The sequence below is a fragment of the Thermobia domestica genome, chromosome 8 (assembly GCF_964235325.1).
Source record: "Thermobia domestica chromosome 8, izTheDome1.hap1.1, whole genome shotgun sequence".
Taxonomy (NCBI): domain Eukaryota; kingdom Metazoa; phylum Arthropoda; class Insecta; order Zygentoma; family Lepismatidae; genus Thermobia; species Thermobia domestica.
In genome coordinates, this window is record NC_137461.1 from 70,966,982 (window position 1) to 70,984,894 (window position 17,913).

At 36.0% G+C, this 17,913-nt stretch overlaps 1 protein-coding gene across 3 annotated transcripts in view; it reads left to right on the plus strand.

Annotated features, from left to right (window-relative positions):
* The first annotated feature begins 204 nt into the window (after positions 1–204).
* The window catches only part of LOC145692985 (ankyrin repeat and FYVE domain-containing protein 1), a 262,326-nt gene continuing 244,617 nt past the window's right edge, over positions 205–17,913 (plus strand). Inside the window, exons 1-2 of one of the 3 annotated variants that reach the window (XM_081768611.1) lie at positions 205–443; positions 16,818–17,007. In XM_081768611.1, the coding sequence (XP_081624737.1) occupies positions 431–443; positions 16,818–17,007 (203 nt within the window). In that variant the 5' untranslated portion in view covers positions 205–430. Of the gene's footprint in view, positions 444–587; positions 703–11,422; positions 11,467–16,817; positions 17,008–17,913 lie in introns of those variants that run through there. The other 2 variants (XM_081768613.1, XM_081768612.1) reach the window with 2 other exon arrangements.

The window sequence follows — 17,913 nt, forward strand, 5'->3', positions numbered from 1 at the left end:
ATATCATATACTTACTGTAAAATTAGCAGTATTTTAATTTCGCCGTGATGGGAGCCTCCAAGAAGATTCTCATATACTCAAAATTTTGACGTAAATATAGCTGGAATCTTTCAGCACACTCCCCTCAATTTGAACATGCCAGAGACACCCATGGATATAACGATAGCTATGATATAACCCACCGTGCTTGGCTATGATGGAAACATTGATTATTAAAAGTTGACAACACTTGCACATCCCGGCGGTACACTCTAATGTTAGGTTATTTTACAGTATTAGGAATACAAAATAAGAAAAAAACAGTATGGTTGCACTATTATTTTGAAGTTTTTCTCAAAATGCTTTGAATGCACTACAATTCTTATGTAAAAGTTGTTTACATCATTTATCATCATAATTGAAACCGTAGGAGTCATCATTTGCGTAAGGCATGACTGCAAACGGTGAGCAATTATTCTTTTTAAAGTTATTAAAATCATGTATTCCGTAATTCTAAAACTTTAACATTATTTGAAATAGTAATAATGTAGAATTTTCAGTATAGCTGTTGTGCAGACTCCTACATGTGTGTAGCAATATGTTATAGTATCAGCAAGTGTCAGATGACCCTTTCGTGTTGTATGATAATTGGATTATGGGAGTGAACCGTGCGTAGTAAATCTTGACATTGTATCAGACTTTCTCAAAGGAACAAAGTAACTTGTAATTATTAAATAAGTCTAGGAATGACGACTGCTTAAATTTTATATTTGCTAAAACAGATAATATTTAGTACTTTAGGCAATTCTAAATACTCTACACAAGTACTTGCACTTTCGAATGTAATATTTTAATTAAACCACTGTGCAATTATTTCCGAGTACACTTGCTTGTTTTAATAGTTAATGAAATTGGGTTAAATTCCAAAGTTGGGCGTCCGTTTACAGCAAAATTTTTAAAATTTACAGGAAAGATATGGATAATTTGATCGTTTGTGTGCTTGATAATGTATAAAAGTCTCGAAAAATCTGTTTATTTGTTATATATAAACGGTTATAAACATGGGACTATACGGCGAGCGGAGGGAACTACTTGGCGCAAGGTAACCGAACAGTTGTATTGTGGGAAAGAAACGAACATTTATGTTATCAACATGGCGAATGTACAAGGGCAATGAACTAACAGTTTTAATATTTGCGAAGCAATACGCTGATAACGAGCAAAATCTTTTAAAAGTTTGTGAAGAGCACGGATTAATGAACCTAATAACAAATTGCAGAAAGTGTGGAAAGGAGATAACAGCGAAAAAACGTGGCGAAAGCGGACGCCCAACTTTGGAATAAATGCCATGAAATTCATTGCAAAATTATCGAAAATTGGCAGATCAACTGTAGGATAATTACATCGATAATGACATTGACAGCAAAAGCATTACTTACTGATGGAGTTCAAGGTCCGAAAATGCCCATTCAATAAATTACGAAAATTATAAATATTGGACCTTACCTAGCTTCGTACAGCTTAAAGATACGAGGACAAATTAATATGACTGTAAAACCTATTTCTTCGTGGGACTTGTATCTTCGTGCCCAATAAACATATCGGCACATGCTGATACTCCACTAGGAACAAGTAAAGCTGAGAGGCACCATTAGAAATAATTGTTTAAATTTACAGCCCATTTCACTAATCATCTCTTAATGCCTTCTGGGCCTTTATTTTCTTGTACTTACCTACTACCAGCATACAGATTTATGCCGTAAACGATATGACTCACACAAATAATAGGATTTGCAAACTTACATGCTATTGAAACGATTACTTGTGAGAAGAACACGTACCAACCCGTGCAAGGTGTTCATTACGAGCAAGATTTCTATCCCAGCTCAAGGCAGGACGAAGGAGGTGGGACTTGTTGGTTCATATATTTCATTACAGAGTCTGGACACTCTGTTCTTCCTACTTGTCCTAGATTTTAAAATAAACTCAATTGGAATAATCAGTTCCTTTTCCAATCAACATCTCGAATGACTTAAAAACTTGGCTTAACACACCATAAGCTTATTATTACTAATAATAAATTTATTTTCCTTTTAAACACCTGTAGTAAGCTATGCAGTCTTTATCTCTACTTTCACACAAAGCTTTCTTTCGTAGTTGCATGGTAAGCATATGTGCGTTTAACACGGAGACGCGGATACATTTCCGGCGGGAGCCTCATTTCGTTTTGAATTTCATGTTTAGGCTGTAGAACCACGTCTCATATAGCTTAGGTACTGAAAAGAACATTATACTTGAATCCTACGGAAACAGTCAGTCTATTTCTATACATATGTACAGTAGCTTTTATACACATGTACAGTTCAAGTCCAGCTTTCTTGAACTTCGTCCTCGTTGAGTGTCTCTCCATTGCTATTTTTTGTTGTTGCTCGCTTCGGATTTCTATTGATTCGACGTCTGTAAACTTTCAATATTTCCATAATGTTTCTACTTGTATGCAGTGCTTAAAGTGACATCAGATGAGGTGAAGATATGGAATAAATATGACCATTTAGAGCAGGGGCGGACTGGCAACCATAGGGTCCACCCTGCTAAACTGAAATGAGGGACCACTGTATAAAAATGTAAAAAAATGTACTTGGCATTCTTCATATGTATTACATTTGAAAGTCCATCTTCGAACCTATAAATAGTATCCCATATATTCATACAAAAGCAAAACATTAATTACAAAAAATCTGAAGTAGGAACATTTTAATAGTAACTCATACAGTGTGTAATTGGCATTATCATTTTTTATTGTAAACACACACAATACCAGAATTGGTGCTTTCAGTTATTTATATAGTGCTATTGTTTTTTTTTTATGTAATGAATTTAAACCATTTATTTAAACAAATGAGTGTCATGTTTTAGAAAACCCAAAATATATACATGGGCAATAAATAAAAACTAATCTTAAGTCAACTTTGAAACACTAAATAATTAAAGCACTGACAGAAATAATGTAAGTTTCTTTCCTCATAAATCAGTTCTAATATCAAATTGGTTGAAAGTTTCTACTGAATTGCATACTGTAACCTAATATAATATAATACTAATATGAATGCCAGAAATGTATCCTAATATTAATATCTTCATTATGCCCCAGTTACATTCACAATTTCAAATATTTACCTAATTCTTTGGAGGTAGATACAAGATCGTCAATCACTTTATCGTAATCAAACTTATATGATCTTTCTATGTATAAAAGAATAAAGTCTTCCAACAAATCTTGTCCAAGCGATGAACGCAACCGATTTTTGATCACTTTCATAAACTTGGGTAGGCTACACGATAGAGTTAGAACATATTTATACGCTTTATACAACGATGGATATAATGGACCATAAAGATTTAATTCGTGAAGCAGGTGCAGTGCAGAAACTAGACACACTTTACACTGTCTTTCAGGTTTGCATTTCCATTCATCTTCCTCCTCACTCTCAGTTTCATTATCTCTTCTTCATTTTCCTCTTTTTCACTACTATGAGCATATTGCTCGCTGCCATGCTCATTTCTTACAATATCCTGCTTTTTACATATTGGTGGATTATAATCTCTATAATGACGAGCAAATTGGAGCAGTTCCTCTTGAATTATGCGTCGTTTTGGCTAAAATTATTCGGGTCATGAGTCGGGTCGGGTCGACGTTCACCTCGACCCGAGAAGGATTTAGCCGAAACGGCGCATAAGAAAGTTGACCTGAGCCAACCCGTGGCTAGAGCAGCCCTGGCCCTAGCGTAGATGACCTGACCCGACCCGTGTCTTAAGCAGGCTTGACTCGACCCCTGACCCATGAAAGCCTGATCTGACCCGTTTGAAAGCACTACGCGGCAGCAAACAGTTCAGTTAATTTCGTGTTCGCCTGTTAAAGTTGTATAATTTCAAGTAAAAATAGCCATAAAAGATAAGCTACAATTGACTGAAATCATCCAAAGACGTGGTGTATACATTATAATTTATAAACACCTTAGACAGAAAAAGAAAAAAAAAATACCTGGCAACTGTCCTGCAGTACTCGAATGAGTCACATCACGCTCATTTGTTTCTTGAGGCTTCACAGATTGAAATAGCCTACGTTATTTTGGGTCAGATGCAGCTTTTTGTAAATCACATCTTCGTTTGTTCTCGCATTTTAGCACCACTTTTATATTTTTTCTTTCTTACAATCACTCCTACCATCCATACTGACACAACCACATCTGTCTTCCACGACAAACGACATGTAACTGGTGTTCCAATATTTGAATTGCTGCTATCGGATTTGCTCTTCGATGTCATATACAAATAAAACACGAGGCGAGGGCAGCAACTTCATAGTAACTGTTTGAGGTTTGCATAAAACAAACGTTGAGAGTAGCAACTAATTTCTTTTTGCTTTACAGCACTGAAAAAAAAAAAAAAAAAAAATCAACGACGTCTGATCCGATTTCATTCTTCGAAGTTTGGTCTGAGGACAACGCAGTTCAAAAGCGTTCCGGATCCACCTCCACTTTCCACAATAACAATATCTACGAAACTATTGTTTCTTTAAAACATCGCCACTCGCCGGCTAGTAAATGGATCGGAGTAGGCAATGGTATCCAAATCCAATAACAGTCTGAAATCTACTGTTTCTTATATTTAAAAAAGTATTAGTTAAAGTGCTCGTTTTTAACAGCTGCTGTATCACAACCTCCGCAATGTTTTAGGGCCTGATTGTCTCATAGACGGAACCTTTTCAATTCGATAAACGTGAAGAAGAATATGGTCTGTTCATGAAAGTTTAACTTTACGTTTTTTTTAATGCAAAATACAAGTTTGCGGGAGTTACCCTGCCATATTATTGATGCTGGTAGGTTTAATTGAGCACATCTTTTTAAAATTGGTGGAGGGGGCCCACCTGTTTGGGGAGTCCACCCTGCACTTGCAGGGTAGCAGGGTGGGCCAGTCCGCCCCTGATTTAGAGCAGTAATTTCGACATAAGCCTAAAGAGCATCTCTACTCCTGACATTTTTGCACCATTTTTGACGTGAAAATCTATAGGAACAGAGAGAGAGAGAGAGAGAGAGAGAGGACTAATATGCCAATGTTTTACTCCCCAGTATCATCAGCCTAGTATTCAGTGAATAGAGTTTTCCGTTGTATTACATTGTATTACACTAGTATTTAATGATTCTTTCCAATCTTATTTCCATTTTCAAAAGCTTCTTCTGGTCTCGTCTCGTCTCGTCTCGTGATCAACACTAGTTTTCTTATTGAACACGGAAGTCCAGACAATGTAATAAGAATAATTTTGATAATAACAGGGGCGGATCCAGGTTAAACATCTTAGGCGAGTGGTAAGATATATATATATATATATATTTTTTTTTTTTTTTTTTTGAGGGAGTGGAATTGCTCACCGAAATGTTGAAAAAATAAGAGCACAAATTCTATCATTGAATAGAGTGATAGGGAATTGTTATTTACTTTTGAAGCAGCAGCAACGAAATATTTGATAGTACAAACATATTTGTTGACTCAAGGCTAACATCGTATTTATTTCTATGTGTAAACCCTGTTGTTTTCTGCACGCAAATTACAATTTAAGTAAGTTATTTTTACCGGTATGCCATACCGGCGGCTTTTCGAACTTTCGGATGCATAACCGGCTCATACCGCCTCACTTTAAGCACTGCTTGTATGTCGACACGATTTCTTCTGTAAATTTCTTTCCTAACTGTGTCTGTTTCGCTTCGTAATTCGTTGTTTAAACTTCTGTACATTTATTTGTGTTCCTCGATGCCATCCTGTTTCATGATCTTTCCTCATTTCGTCTCTTCTGTAAGCTATGCTATCTTACCAATTTTCTGTTCTCTGTATCTGTATAACTTCTGCATACTGATGCATTCAGAGTTTATTACGCTCTCCTACTATGCGTTAGTATGTGTGGCTATTTTATTTGAGTACAAATACTTACGAATTTTCGTACTAATTGAATTTTCACGTCTTCATTTTTAAAGCCTCCTACAAGTTGTCGACAAGTCTGACATCCTGTATATCTAAAATCGTAAGGAATTCGAAATAAATTTTGCATCTCCTGTTTCTTGTTCTTATTTTTCTTCTGGCAGCATTTGTCAGTTGAATATTCACCTCGGCCAGTACAAATTTATGACCCCGGGGAATCTCTTACGTTTTGTAAAAGATTTCGAAATCATCTCATACTCTGTTTAATACCACTGTTTATCTGTTAAAGATATCTTTTTCTAATTTCTCCGCTTGTATTTGCTGAACTAAATGTTTCCAGGTATGAATTAATTCTCATCACAAAATGTGATTAGTCTTTCATCTTGTCATTTCTTTTGCCCAAACCATACTTGCGTATTACCTGCTTGGTCTTCCCTCACCATAACAACATCTATTACTCTTTTACATACATCTCTTTTCTCTCAGACTTTTTTTTTCTCTTACGCATTTATTTATTTAATTTTCCTTTACTGCTTCGTTCGCCAAGCACTCTATGCCTGAAGCCTTAGCGTGATAACCCTATCGTCAAGAAGTTTTACTCCAATATGTTCTCTTTCAGATGTTTACTCATTAATGAGTTTTACATCTTTGCGTAGTTGCATTTCTACTTACGTGAAACATTCTATATCCTTGGCTTCGTAATTTTCCATTATCTTCCCATCTAACTACAAATTCTTACGAAGTTGAGACTATTTTGTTTCATCTCTTTTATATTATTAGTATTCCTGCCTGTAATATGGTACGTCCACGTTATTTTCCTATTTTGCTTGTGTTGATTTTTCTCTCTACCTACAACTCTCACATTCGTATAAGGTGATAATAAAAGGTAAGTATCATCGCATTAAAATTTCTCATTCCCATTTCTACTTAAATCAAGTCTGAAATTCTATTTTATTTGAAATGGTTATTCAATGAGTTATGAATAAAATCCATACGTTTTACTAAACTGTACCTTTTGGTAAAACTACGTTTAAGATTGGCAAAAGCCATGTATTTGAAAAAAAGATGTGATTATGAATAGGAAAAAGTTTGTTTGATCTTAAAGCCCTTACCCAACAGCAAGGTTATGAAGAGTGGAATTTATAGCTTAAATACGGCTGCTGCCAGATCTTAGGTTTTTCCTGTAACTTCAAAATTTTTTCTGAATCGTTGTAAGTTTTTATTTTCTACATAAAACGATTTTTCCATGTTTTTTTTAATACATAAAAAAATCATAATCGTGGACATTTTAAAAATATTTTTATTCGATTTTGTTTGTCGAGGAACTTATTTCTGACACAGTGGTGACAACGCAGTCCAGTGATGTAAGTAGTATTCAGAGAGAAAATACAGCAGCTTGCATTTTTACGTCCTATCTATTGGTTTTAACATTTGTCAACATTATGTCAGTGATATCGCAGTTTTTATCTGTCGTGATATACTGATGTGAGGAACAGAACTAATAACAGCTGAACTCCAAGTGCTTGTAAATTTTGAAAATATGTCCTGTGGATATTTTCCAACGTATAGAAAAAAAAGATGTGGGACTGTTACAGATGTGCAATCTTCATTAAAATACAGTTAAAAGGCAACAAGGATTTATGTAATATATTTGGTTGGTTGAATTGCAGTATAGTGTCTCTTCCAGCAGTGAGGTTATATGAGACGAGGATGTGCGGCTTAACGTAGAATCCGAGCCACATGATATTCCACTGGGAAATGTAATATACTTGTTTTATGTTTTATGTGTTTTTAATGTCATGTTTTAAAAATATTGTTTAATGAGTTTTTTTTTTTTTTAATGAATCTAAAAGTCGTAGAATCTTTCTTTTATCTCTCTGAAAAATTTGACAACCTTAATTTCGTAGTGGGATCCGAACTACTCCTCGGCTTGCACTCGGGAGAACAGGTCGTCTATCTGGAGTTGAACGTGGGACTCCCATGATTACAAAGGCTACGAGTCTACCAACTTATCCACGCAGAACACCTTATAGAAATATGTGTTACTGATCGTGCCCACTTGCGAATATTTTAAAAGTCACTTCAGAAGGATAAAAAGATACACAAGTGAAATCATTGCATAGAGTTATACGTTATGCAAAGAAATGGACATTTAGACGATAGAGTACAGAAGATCTAATTTAATACGAGGTAGTTTAATGAGTCAAAAATACTATGACTTAATTCAATTTGCATATCAATAAAAGAAGTGATTAAAAATATGAATAATTTGAGCGCGCCGTGTCTCAACCATTCACATATTTACATATGCAGAAAATACATTTGATTTTGGTAACACATTTACATTCAGGTTTTTTGACATCTTCTAGATGGTTTATGGTGAGGGGAAATTTCACCATAAATTTCTCAAGATTTGTGGTGTTTTTGCTCTTAAATTTGTTCATTCGTTTATTTCTTAAACCACTTGTTTTCTAAATTTAAAGAAAAAAAATTTGGTTTTGACTACATCCGGAGAGAGCTGACTATATCCTTGAGTTCTTTTGAAAAAAAAAAAAAATAAATAAAAAAAATAAAGTAGATTATTTCACATCCTAGTATTAATACGATAATGAAAAAGTATTCATAGAATACTGGGAAAACTTCGAAAGATATTTTCGAGGAAATCATTCGAACAAAGCGTACCCACACTAATAAACTACTAACTAACTAACTAACTAACTAACTCACTCACTCTATAGCCTATGGAACCCGAAGGTTCAATGCCGCGTTCACAAAAGCTCTCCACTGACTTCTATCCTTAGCCAACTGGATCCAGTTTCTACTTTGGATTCGTATTTCTGCGAGATCCATCGTAATATTGTCCTCCCATCTACGCCTAGGTCTTCCTAATGGTCGTTTTCCGGTTGGTCTCCTAGTTAGTTAAGATTTTGAAAGCGTTCCTACTTTCTTCCATCCTGGCTACATGACCTGCCCACCTGAGCCTCCTAGACTTGATGACCGTAACAATGTTGGGTAAACCGTGTAAATTATGTAGTTCCTCGTTATGAAGTTTCCGTCATTCCCCACTCCCGTTTTTCTTGGGTTCGAATATTCGTCTCAGGATCTTGTTCTTAAATACTCTCAATCTCTGTTCTTCCTTCTGAGTAAGCGACCATGTTTCGCAACCATATAGAACAACAGGCATGATTGTCGTTTTATATATTTTAAGCTTAAAATTCTACGACAGAATTCGCGACGACAAGATTTTGAACTGAATAATAACACAAATTCCCTGCTTGTAGTTGACATTTAATTTCTTCGTGAATATGATTTTCGTCTGTTAATATTGATCCTAGATATTTGAAAGTATCCACTTTATCAAAAGTATTATTCGATATTTTAACGCACCCATAATTTGCCGTATTACGATCCAGACGAACTTAGTTTTCTCTGCATTTACTTCTAAATCCATGTCCCTGCAAACGTTTAATAAGATCTCTGCATTTCTTTCTATTGTTCCCCTATTATCCCCTATTAAATTTACATCATCAGACCCCATTCAACTCTAGATCCTGCTTGCTATCTTTGATTTTTCCTGTAGCGTATTCCAGAACAAAGTTGAATAATCATGGCGACAACGCATCTCCTTGTTTCAGGCCCTTCTCGGCGTGAAAGCTCGTGGACAAAAATTTCCCTACCCGGACTTTACTTTGGGATTCATTTAAACATATCTTGATTAATCTAATTAGCTTTTTCTATGATTACTAGTAAACCACGCATGATGAAATTTTATTTTAAAAAAATTAGTTATACCATGGTATGGAGTAGTTAACGCGATACATATTTAACCTGTGTCACTGGTCTAGTGGCTGTTGCGTGTACCTTTAGTGCATGAGGTCCTGGATTCGATTCCCGGTGCATCAAATGCAGTACAATTGTTCAGATCCCACTGTAGGTTTCGTCTTATAAATCCTCGCTGCTGACAAAGGACGTAAATTCGAACCAAGAAATACATAGGCCTATTTATGAACTGTCAAGAGCATTACCTGATCCGTGTTTGAGTAAATCACCCGAAAGATCTAACCTCACCAGAAAACTACTTCTTAAGTTTTCCAAGAGTATATCATAGAGACCCTTAGAGTATTGTATTTGTTGATGAAACCTTTTTTTTATGAAATACAAAAGAAATCGATTAATTCTTTTTTTTTTGGTAAAATCGTTCTGAAGAACTCACCAGCAGTTACAGTCATGTGCTTTCTCAGTGAATACAGAAAAAGAAATAAGTTTTACGTCCCACGATTATGCCGGCCAGGCTAAAGGAGACGGTGATGATGAGAAATGAGTGAAATGGTGGAATGAAGAAAGTGGGAGAAAACGGGAGAACCCTGTGAAAACCCACGCACACGGTGTTTATCTACCACAGAGTTCACTTGGCGCAAGCTAGGATTGAACCGAGGACCCCAAACACCAGAGGTGAACGTTCTATCACTGAGCCACCCCGGGCCCTCAATGAATACACGAAGTAAAAATAAAAGTAATTGTGGACATTTATTTCTAGGAATGAGGAACAACCGAACAAAATTTTAGTTAGTTAAATATGGAGTCTTCAGCTCTGACAGATGTCCATAAGATATTTTGTGACAAAGCTTATGTCATGATGCCTGATGTTACCCACTAATCACATGTTCAGTCTTGGCTCTTTCTCACGTTAGCCTACCGCACAGAGCAGCTCTTTAAACTCCTACTCTTACTTACAAGGTAGTCTCACTTGTAACGTGACTGAAAAGACGTGTACCTACCTGCCCTCTTACAGCTGGCGGGAAAGGAGAGGAGGCAGGTTGGTGGGTGGTGCTAGAGCCTCTCAGGATGTGTTGGTTTTGTGCGTTCTGCACGACGAAGGTGGGAGGTGACCTGCCTGTCGCAGAAAAAGACTGACTCTTATCGTTTCGAGGGTGAGACGACTCTGCAATACATTTTCGATGCATTCTTTTCAATGCATATATTCAAATTCGTGGATAGTTTGCAGCTTACTCGTGGATATACGATTACCATAGGGTTCGATTCGCAGTATGAGCACGCCTGATTCAAATTCTACGTTAAACTGTAAGTCTACGTTTTAATGCTGAAAATGAATGATAGAAAGAAAACTAATTTGCTTTAGAAACTGTCGAAATTGAATATGTACTTTAAATTCAATGCATCATGAAAATATCGTGTCCGTATTTTATAAGTTAATAAACAAACATTATAATTATACGATAATGAATCTTTCCGTATTATACGATAATTATACGATCAACTTTTCAATTATTGTTATTACCCAGTTTTATGCATCTCTGTTTCAACTCTCACTGTTAAAACAGGGTTCCTACTGGTCAGAGGAATCAGGGAAAACTCAAGGAAAATGGCACAGGTCAGGGAAAAAGACTGAAAATCAGGGAAATTTTATAAAATATATTTTTTCTAACCTTAATTGTACACCAATTTCAGCTTAATCAACCAATATATGGAACGTTGCTCAGATTTTTATGGGAGGTAAGTGGAATGTATGCATGAACAATTAATTACTGTTTGTCTCTATAGAATAAATGTTATCATATATAAATATTCACCGTTATTTATTCCTTATTTATATGTCAACATTATCGATACGTGTCATGAAAGTCAGGGAATTTCCTGTCAAAGGTCAGGGAGAAGCCCGGGAAATAGATTTCTCCTGATCAGTAGGAACCCTGTAATAAGTATGTATGTATGTAATAAAATGTATTTTATAGTGTCAATTGAGATATTCAAATTGAAGTAATATTTGAGCATTATCGACATAAATTATTTTCCACTTCCTGAATATATTGTGCTAAGAATGCAAAATATGCAAAATTAAGGTAAATAATTCTGTATGTGAGAGATATACTGGATATATGATTAAGTAATGACAAATACATTATTATTTTTCCTGTAGTATTTGTATTTCACATCCATAGACGTATACAGAATTTCATCAAGGGGGGGGGGGGATCAAACATTCAGTAACATATCTCTTAAAGACAAGTGTGATTTTTGCCTAGTTTGATTGCTCTCATCATTTATTTTTAATATTATGGATACCTCCATAATATTAACATTTGAGATTCACATTGTTTACTACGTTTGTTTTATCACCTGCCTTATTTTCACTATAGCAGTTTTGGTGCACTAGGTATTTTACCTACATATTTCTTTTCGTTGAAAATTTTTTCACTTTTTTTTTTTAAGTTGGGTTCGTTTGTGCTTTTTACCTGTGTGTTTCAAAACATTTGATCTTCATTTGTAAGATATTTATTTTTTTCCTCTATAAAAAATGAAATCTTCGGGTTTTACGTTCCACGATTATGCCGGCTAGACTAAAGGAGATAGCGATGATGAGAAATGAATGAAATGGTGGAATGAAGAAAGTGGGAGGAAACCGAAGAACCCCGAAAAAGCCCACGCACACGGTGTTTGTATGCTACAAAGCCCACTTGGCGCGAGCTGGGATCGAACCACAGACCCCACTCATCAGAGGTGAACGCTCTAGTACTGAGCCACCGCGGCCCCCTTTTTCTCTCTCTAGGACTGTGCCCGTCGTCCGGATCAATTCAGTGTTGCAGAATTTGTCCAGGAAACGATGCGCACTTGCACGCGACATAGTTCTTTCATTTCGTACTTGTAAAAATTCTTTGATGGTTCGATTTTCCTGGATCATCAATTTTGAAGGTCTATTGTTTCCTTTCTTCCTCCTTTCTCCCTGGCTGATTGAGTCATCTCTTCATTCACACTTTGCATGATTTTCTTTGTTCCCTTGGGTGCGATTTAACAATGCAATTTTATGGTGCTGACTTGCGTTTTGAGCTTATTCATTTAAGTTGTCAATTAGTACCTTATTTTCTACTATTTACTTTGTTATTTTGTTCTTTAGCGTTTCGTTTTTGTTCCATTTGTACTTGAATCCTACACTTGAGAACTACATGTTCAAGGGTTGCGTTGTCTTTTCCACGTTCGCAATTTTTGAGTTATTTATTAAAACAAGCGTGTGTAAATTTATATCGACAATGCCTACTTAGAGAATGTGTGAGTTCTTGAGAAGGTACTGTGTGATTTAATTCAAAGCCGTTGTTTCATGTCTGGGAAAATTTCAAATATTCTTCCTGGCCCATCTTTCTGCCATTTCCTTCTTATTTCTTCTTCTGTTTCATTTTCTGAATGTGCAATTGATCCTATGTTAAGAATTTCTTTTTTCTGATCATTTCTATTTAATAAGTAATTTTCCGTTCGTTTGTTTATGCCCAGTGTTAGGGATGGAATTCCCAGAATAGTCAGAATTGAGTCCCAAGATATGCATCTGTGATGTGATTAGTGTTCTTTGGGTTTTGTCTATTGTTTGACTCATTTTGGTATTTTGTCTAAGTTTGTGTCCTCAAATGTTGCTTCCATTTAATGCTATTGACTCTAATATTGTTTGAGGATATCCGCATATTGTTTGTAGTGGAAGATAGAGAATTTCTTCTCGCCAGTGCTTATTACACTGAGTACTCACTGAATTGCGACCACCTGTCTAATACTTTGTTGCTCCACCTTTTGCTCGGAGGACGGCATGGACATGGCATGACATGGATTTTGGTAGTTGCTGATATGTTTCCACGAGAATCTGACACCATATATTTCTGTAGCTTGGCTACTACATATGTTTAAAATTATAGGAATTACTTCATTTCTTAATAAATGAAAGTTCTGAATTTAAGATTCTTATTCTTAATTAACTTATTAAAAATGCACTAACACACACACACATTTTATATATATAATGTGTGTGTACACGGTATATTTGGTATGTAAAAGTATTACAGAACTAGATACGTACGCACATACAAAAAAGTATTTTGGCGATACAAGTAGTTCATCGAGAAAAGATCCCAACAATTTCATTCAGTGTCAATGGAATAATAATAAAAAAATAAATAAATGAAAAATAAATAAATTAAAAAACCCACTGGTAGTGGTCAGTGTTTGAAAATTCTATAAAGGTAACCAAGAAAGTTCTATTGCTTTTTGTGGAGCAATTCTATTGCTTGAATTGCCCCTCACACCATGAGTTGAATGCGATTGGAGATAAGACGAAGGTCAGTTGTTGGTGTGGGTATATTCAACGTATTACCAGGTTGTGGCAGTCAGTTACACTGTGAGCTTGCGTAAGGACAGAGTGAACATGGGACCTCCACAGAGCGTCATAAGGGCGTGTATGCTGTACGAGTTCAAACGGGTCAATCGCCGCTTCAGCGGGGCGGAAGATATGCCAGGCCTTTGGTGAGGGTATCGTGACTACGCGGACAGTGCAGCAGTGGTTTAACAAGTTTAAGAACGGTGATGAAACACTCAAAGACGCACCACGTGCTAGGAAAACAACACATGTACAAAATCTGCAGGCAGCAATTGAGGCAAGCAGTGGCCAGACGTGAGGAACTGGGACTACAATTCAGTGTTGAGAGGAGAAATCATTCGGTAGCATCTCCATCAACTTGAAAAGCACTACAAGTTTTGTCGATGGGTCCCACATAATTTGACTGAGCCAGAAGGCAACGCGAGCAGACACCTGTGTTTCTTTGCTGTCTCGTCTCAGGAAGGAGCCTTTCTGGACAGGGTCTTGACTTGTTATGTGAAGTGGGTCCTGTACGAAGCTGCACGCCATCATCATCATTGATTTATATCCCATGAACCGATTCCAAAACAGCCGAAAACAGCACTGTACCAGAAGAAGGTCTCCTGTGTGTTTCGTGAACTACTTGCGGCATCGTGAATCAGAAACTGCAATCAGCTGGTCAGAGCATCAATACAACTGTATACTGTCAGCAGTTGAGCCGTGTTCAAGAAAAACTCAAAACTCTCGAGCCAGCACTTCTGATTCGCAAAGGGTTCCTCCTGTTACAGGACAACGCTGAGCCCCACGTGGCGAGGATGGCCCGGGACACCATTCTACGCCTTGGATGGGAAACACTTGCATCCGCCATACTCCCCGGACATTGTACCGTCCTATTATCACCTGTTCCATTCCTTGGACAATCTCCTTAGAGGACGCCAGTTCAAATCCCTAGTAGAGGTGCAAAATGCATTTGATATCTTCTTCGCTTCACGACCCACCAAGTTGTACCGTGATGAGAAGTGATCCTTGAGGACAACCTTTCGTATTTATTTTATCGATGTTGGTATCAGGTATCTTCGTTTTTCTGTTCTTGCAATAGTTTTTAAGATGTTGTATAGTTCTGCTGATACTTTCAGACTCCTTAAACTTGTAAAAAGTGTTGTCATTCTGCAGAGACGAATAAAGCTGCTATATATATAATAATATATATATATATATATATATATATATATATATATATATATATTATTTTGTGCCATTTCTAAGTTTGTTGCGTTAAAGAATTTCCTAAGTGCATCTTCGGTTGACTTTCCTTTTCTGAATCCAAATTGAAGTTGGCATCTTTTGATATTTGGTCTATATTTGTCGATTCTATTCACCAGCATTTTTTCAAAGATTTTTCTGAGAGCATTTAACAAACATTTGGCCTATATGATTTCGGTGTTGTTTTGTTCTTGTCTGGACCTTTTAATATTACTATTAGTTTTCCTTCTTTCCATGCGTCTGGAATGGTTTCTTCATTTGTACACTTGTAGAGTCGGATGAGATAGGGAGTTCGAAAGTCCTTGTTATTTAAGAATACTTCTGTTTCTATGTTGACTGGTTTTGGTGCTTTTTTCCGTTTTAATGTTTTTAAAATATCTTTATTTTCATAATTTGTTATTGAAGTTATTTCTGAGTCTGTGTTTGCGCTGTAGTCTTTGCTGAATTAATCTCTTAATATTTTATTTTCGTGATTGTCTGTTTTTAGATAACCATCTGATAGTAAAGTGTCTGCCAAGAGCCACATTGTTTTATTTAGGATGTTGTCATTGAATGGTATCCATTTTTCCAGAGTTGTTGTTAATGTTGAGCTTTTCACTTTCACTTTTCGCTCCTCATTTGAAGCATTGATATACCGGATGCCTCATTTACGCCCCATGTTAAAACCTATATATATTATTTAAGATTACAAGATTTCTTTTCGCGAGACGCCATGAACCTAACTCAAAATACATCCTGACCAAAGAGACTATTTCTCTCTGTATATATAATTATTCTATAATTACTCATTATAGTACAGAAAATTGTGTGTGTCTAATGTTTATTTTTGTATATCAAGGAAGTCTGTATTTCATCCCGATGCTGGACATTCGTTTAAAGTATCCGAAATTTAGATGTTAAAAAGACATTATATATATATATATATATATATATATATATATATATATATATATATATATATATATATATATTGAGAATTTTAAGAATTTCTATATGTATTGGTAGTTACCTTGTACTCGTTCAAAGATTTGATTATATATAGGGAAGGGATGCCCGCAGGATTTTTCCACAGCGTCGGGGGAGGAAGACTGACAGAAACAGTCGCAAGTATTTACACACTTTGATGCACGTGTATACAAAATACATCGTATGAAACAACAATTATTTAACCAGATATAATTAACTGCAGTAAAAAAAATACAGTATTATATTATTTAATATAAATATATTAAGTATTATAGTGTGTCAGAGCAAATTAGTATGTTTTGACTTGTATTTCCAAGAACATTGGGGGGGGGGGTGCAACTTCCTCCTTGTCCCCTTCCCCGCTGCAGGCGACCCAGATATGGGGTCTTTTTCTGGTTTTAAAGCAGAATATCGTTGTTTGAAAATCAGTTAACTAAGAACAGATGTTAGATTTCATTTCTCGTTACTTTTTTTTAAATGTATTTATTATTATCAATTTCAACAGAAGAATTGACAAAGGCGCAACAACATTTGTCGTTGCTGAAAGAAGAGTATGTAAAGCTTCAAACACAGTATGCTGCACTGCAAAAGAAATATGCTGTAGCCGTGGCGTCTGCGGGTGAAGTCCAGGAAGATAACTTCGCATCAAAGTTGCTAGATACAGTTGCGAAATTATTCAACGAACAATTGTACAGGTATGCTTTCTTTTGTATGTTTATGAATTTCAAAAATAGAACTAGTCTTTTTATTTTAAGTACTTAATGATTTTAATTAATAATATTCGGTTTTCGAAGTGCAGTAAAACTTGTTTTTGATCCGACTTTAGTGAAAACTTATCTTCATATACACAGTATCTATACAGGGTGACTGGTAATTCGATGCATTCCTTTCAAGGGGATATTCTACAAGTACTTTGGAACATTTTCACCCATATGAACCGGGAATCGGAAATCAATAGTTTCTGAGTAATTTGCACATTTGTGGTTTCTTTGAAATTTTTGCCGGCTAACGAGAAGTGCACGAGGAAATTTTTTTACTCTGCCCCACTTCCACATACCGTAGAGCGATGAAATTTTACATGTGTAATCCTGCTTACCTGTGTAGGTGATGTGGTAATGTACAGCTCGTAACTCTGACCCGTTGCTGTGTTATAGGTCCGAACGTGAAGTAAAGTTTAGTAATCCAAAATTCATTACTGCACCTCAGAAAGGAGCCTGGCAACATTGCAAAAGTATTTGCCCTTTTTAAATGACTGCGTGGTTGGGAAGAGGTGAAATGAAGATGGTGGTCAGTCAAGAGAAATACGAAGTATGACGAATTTTATATCCAGGGTTGTGCATTAGTCTTGCCAACGTTTGGGCGGTGAACGGGTGCGTTGTTTTCCAGGAGGCGGACACCTTTTGGCGGCATGCCACGCTCTATTTCTATTTTTCACAAGCTTTTGTTAGTGCTACAGTGCCAAATGTATTATTTTGTAATGACTTTCCAAGATTACATTTTTTACCTTCGTAGAAAGTTTATAACATTAAGTTTTCATTGTGGCAATTGGTACGGCAATGGTCGTAATTTTATTTTGAGTTATTAAAGTGATGTGTTCGATT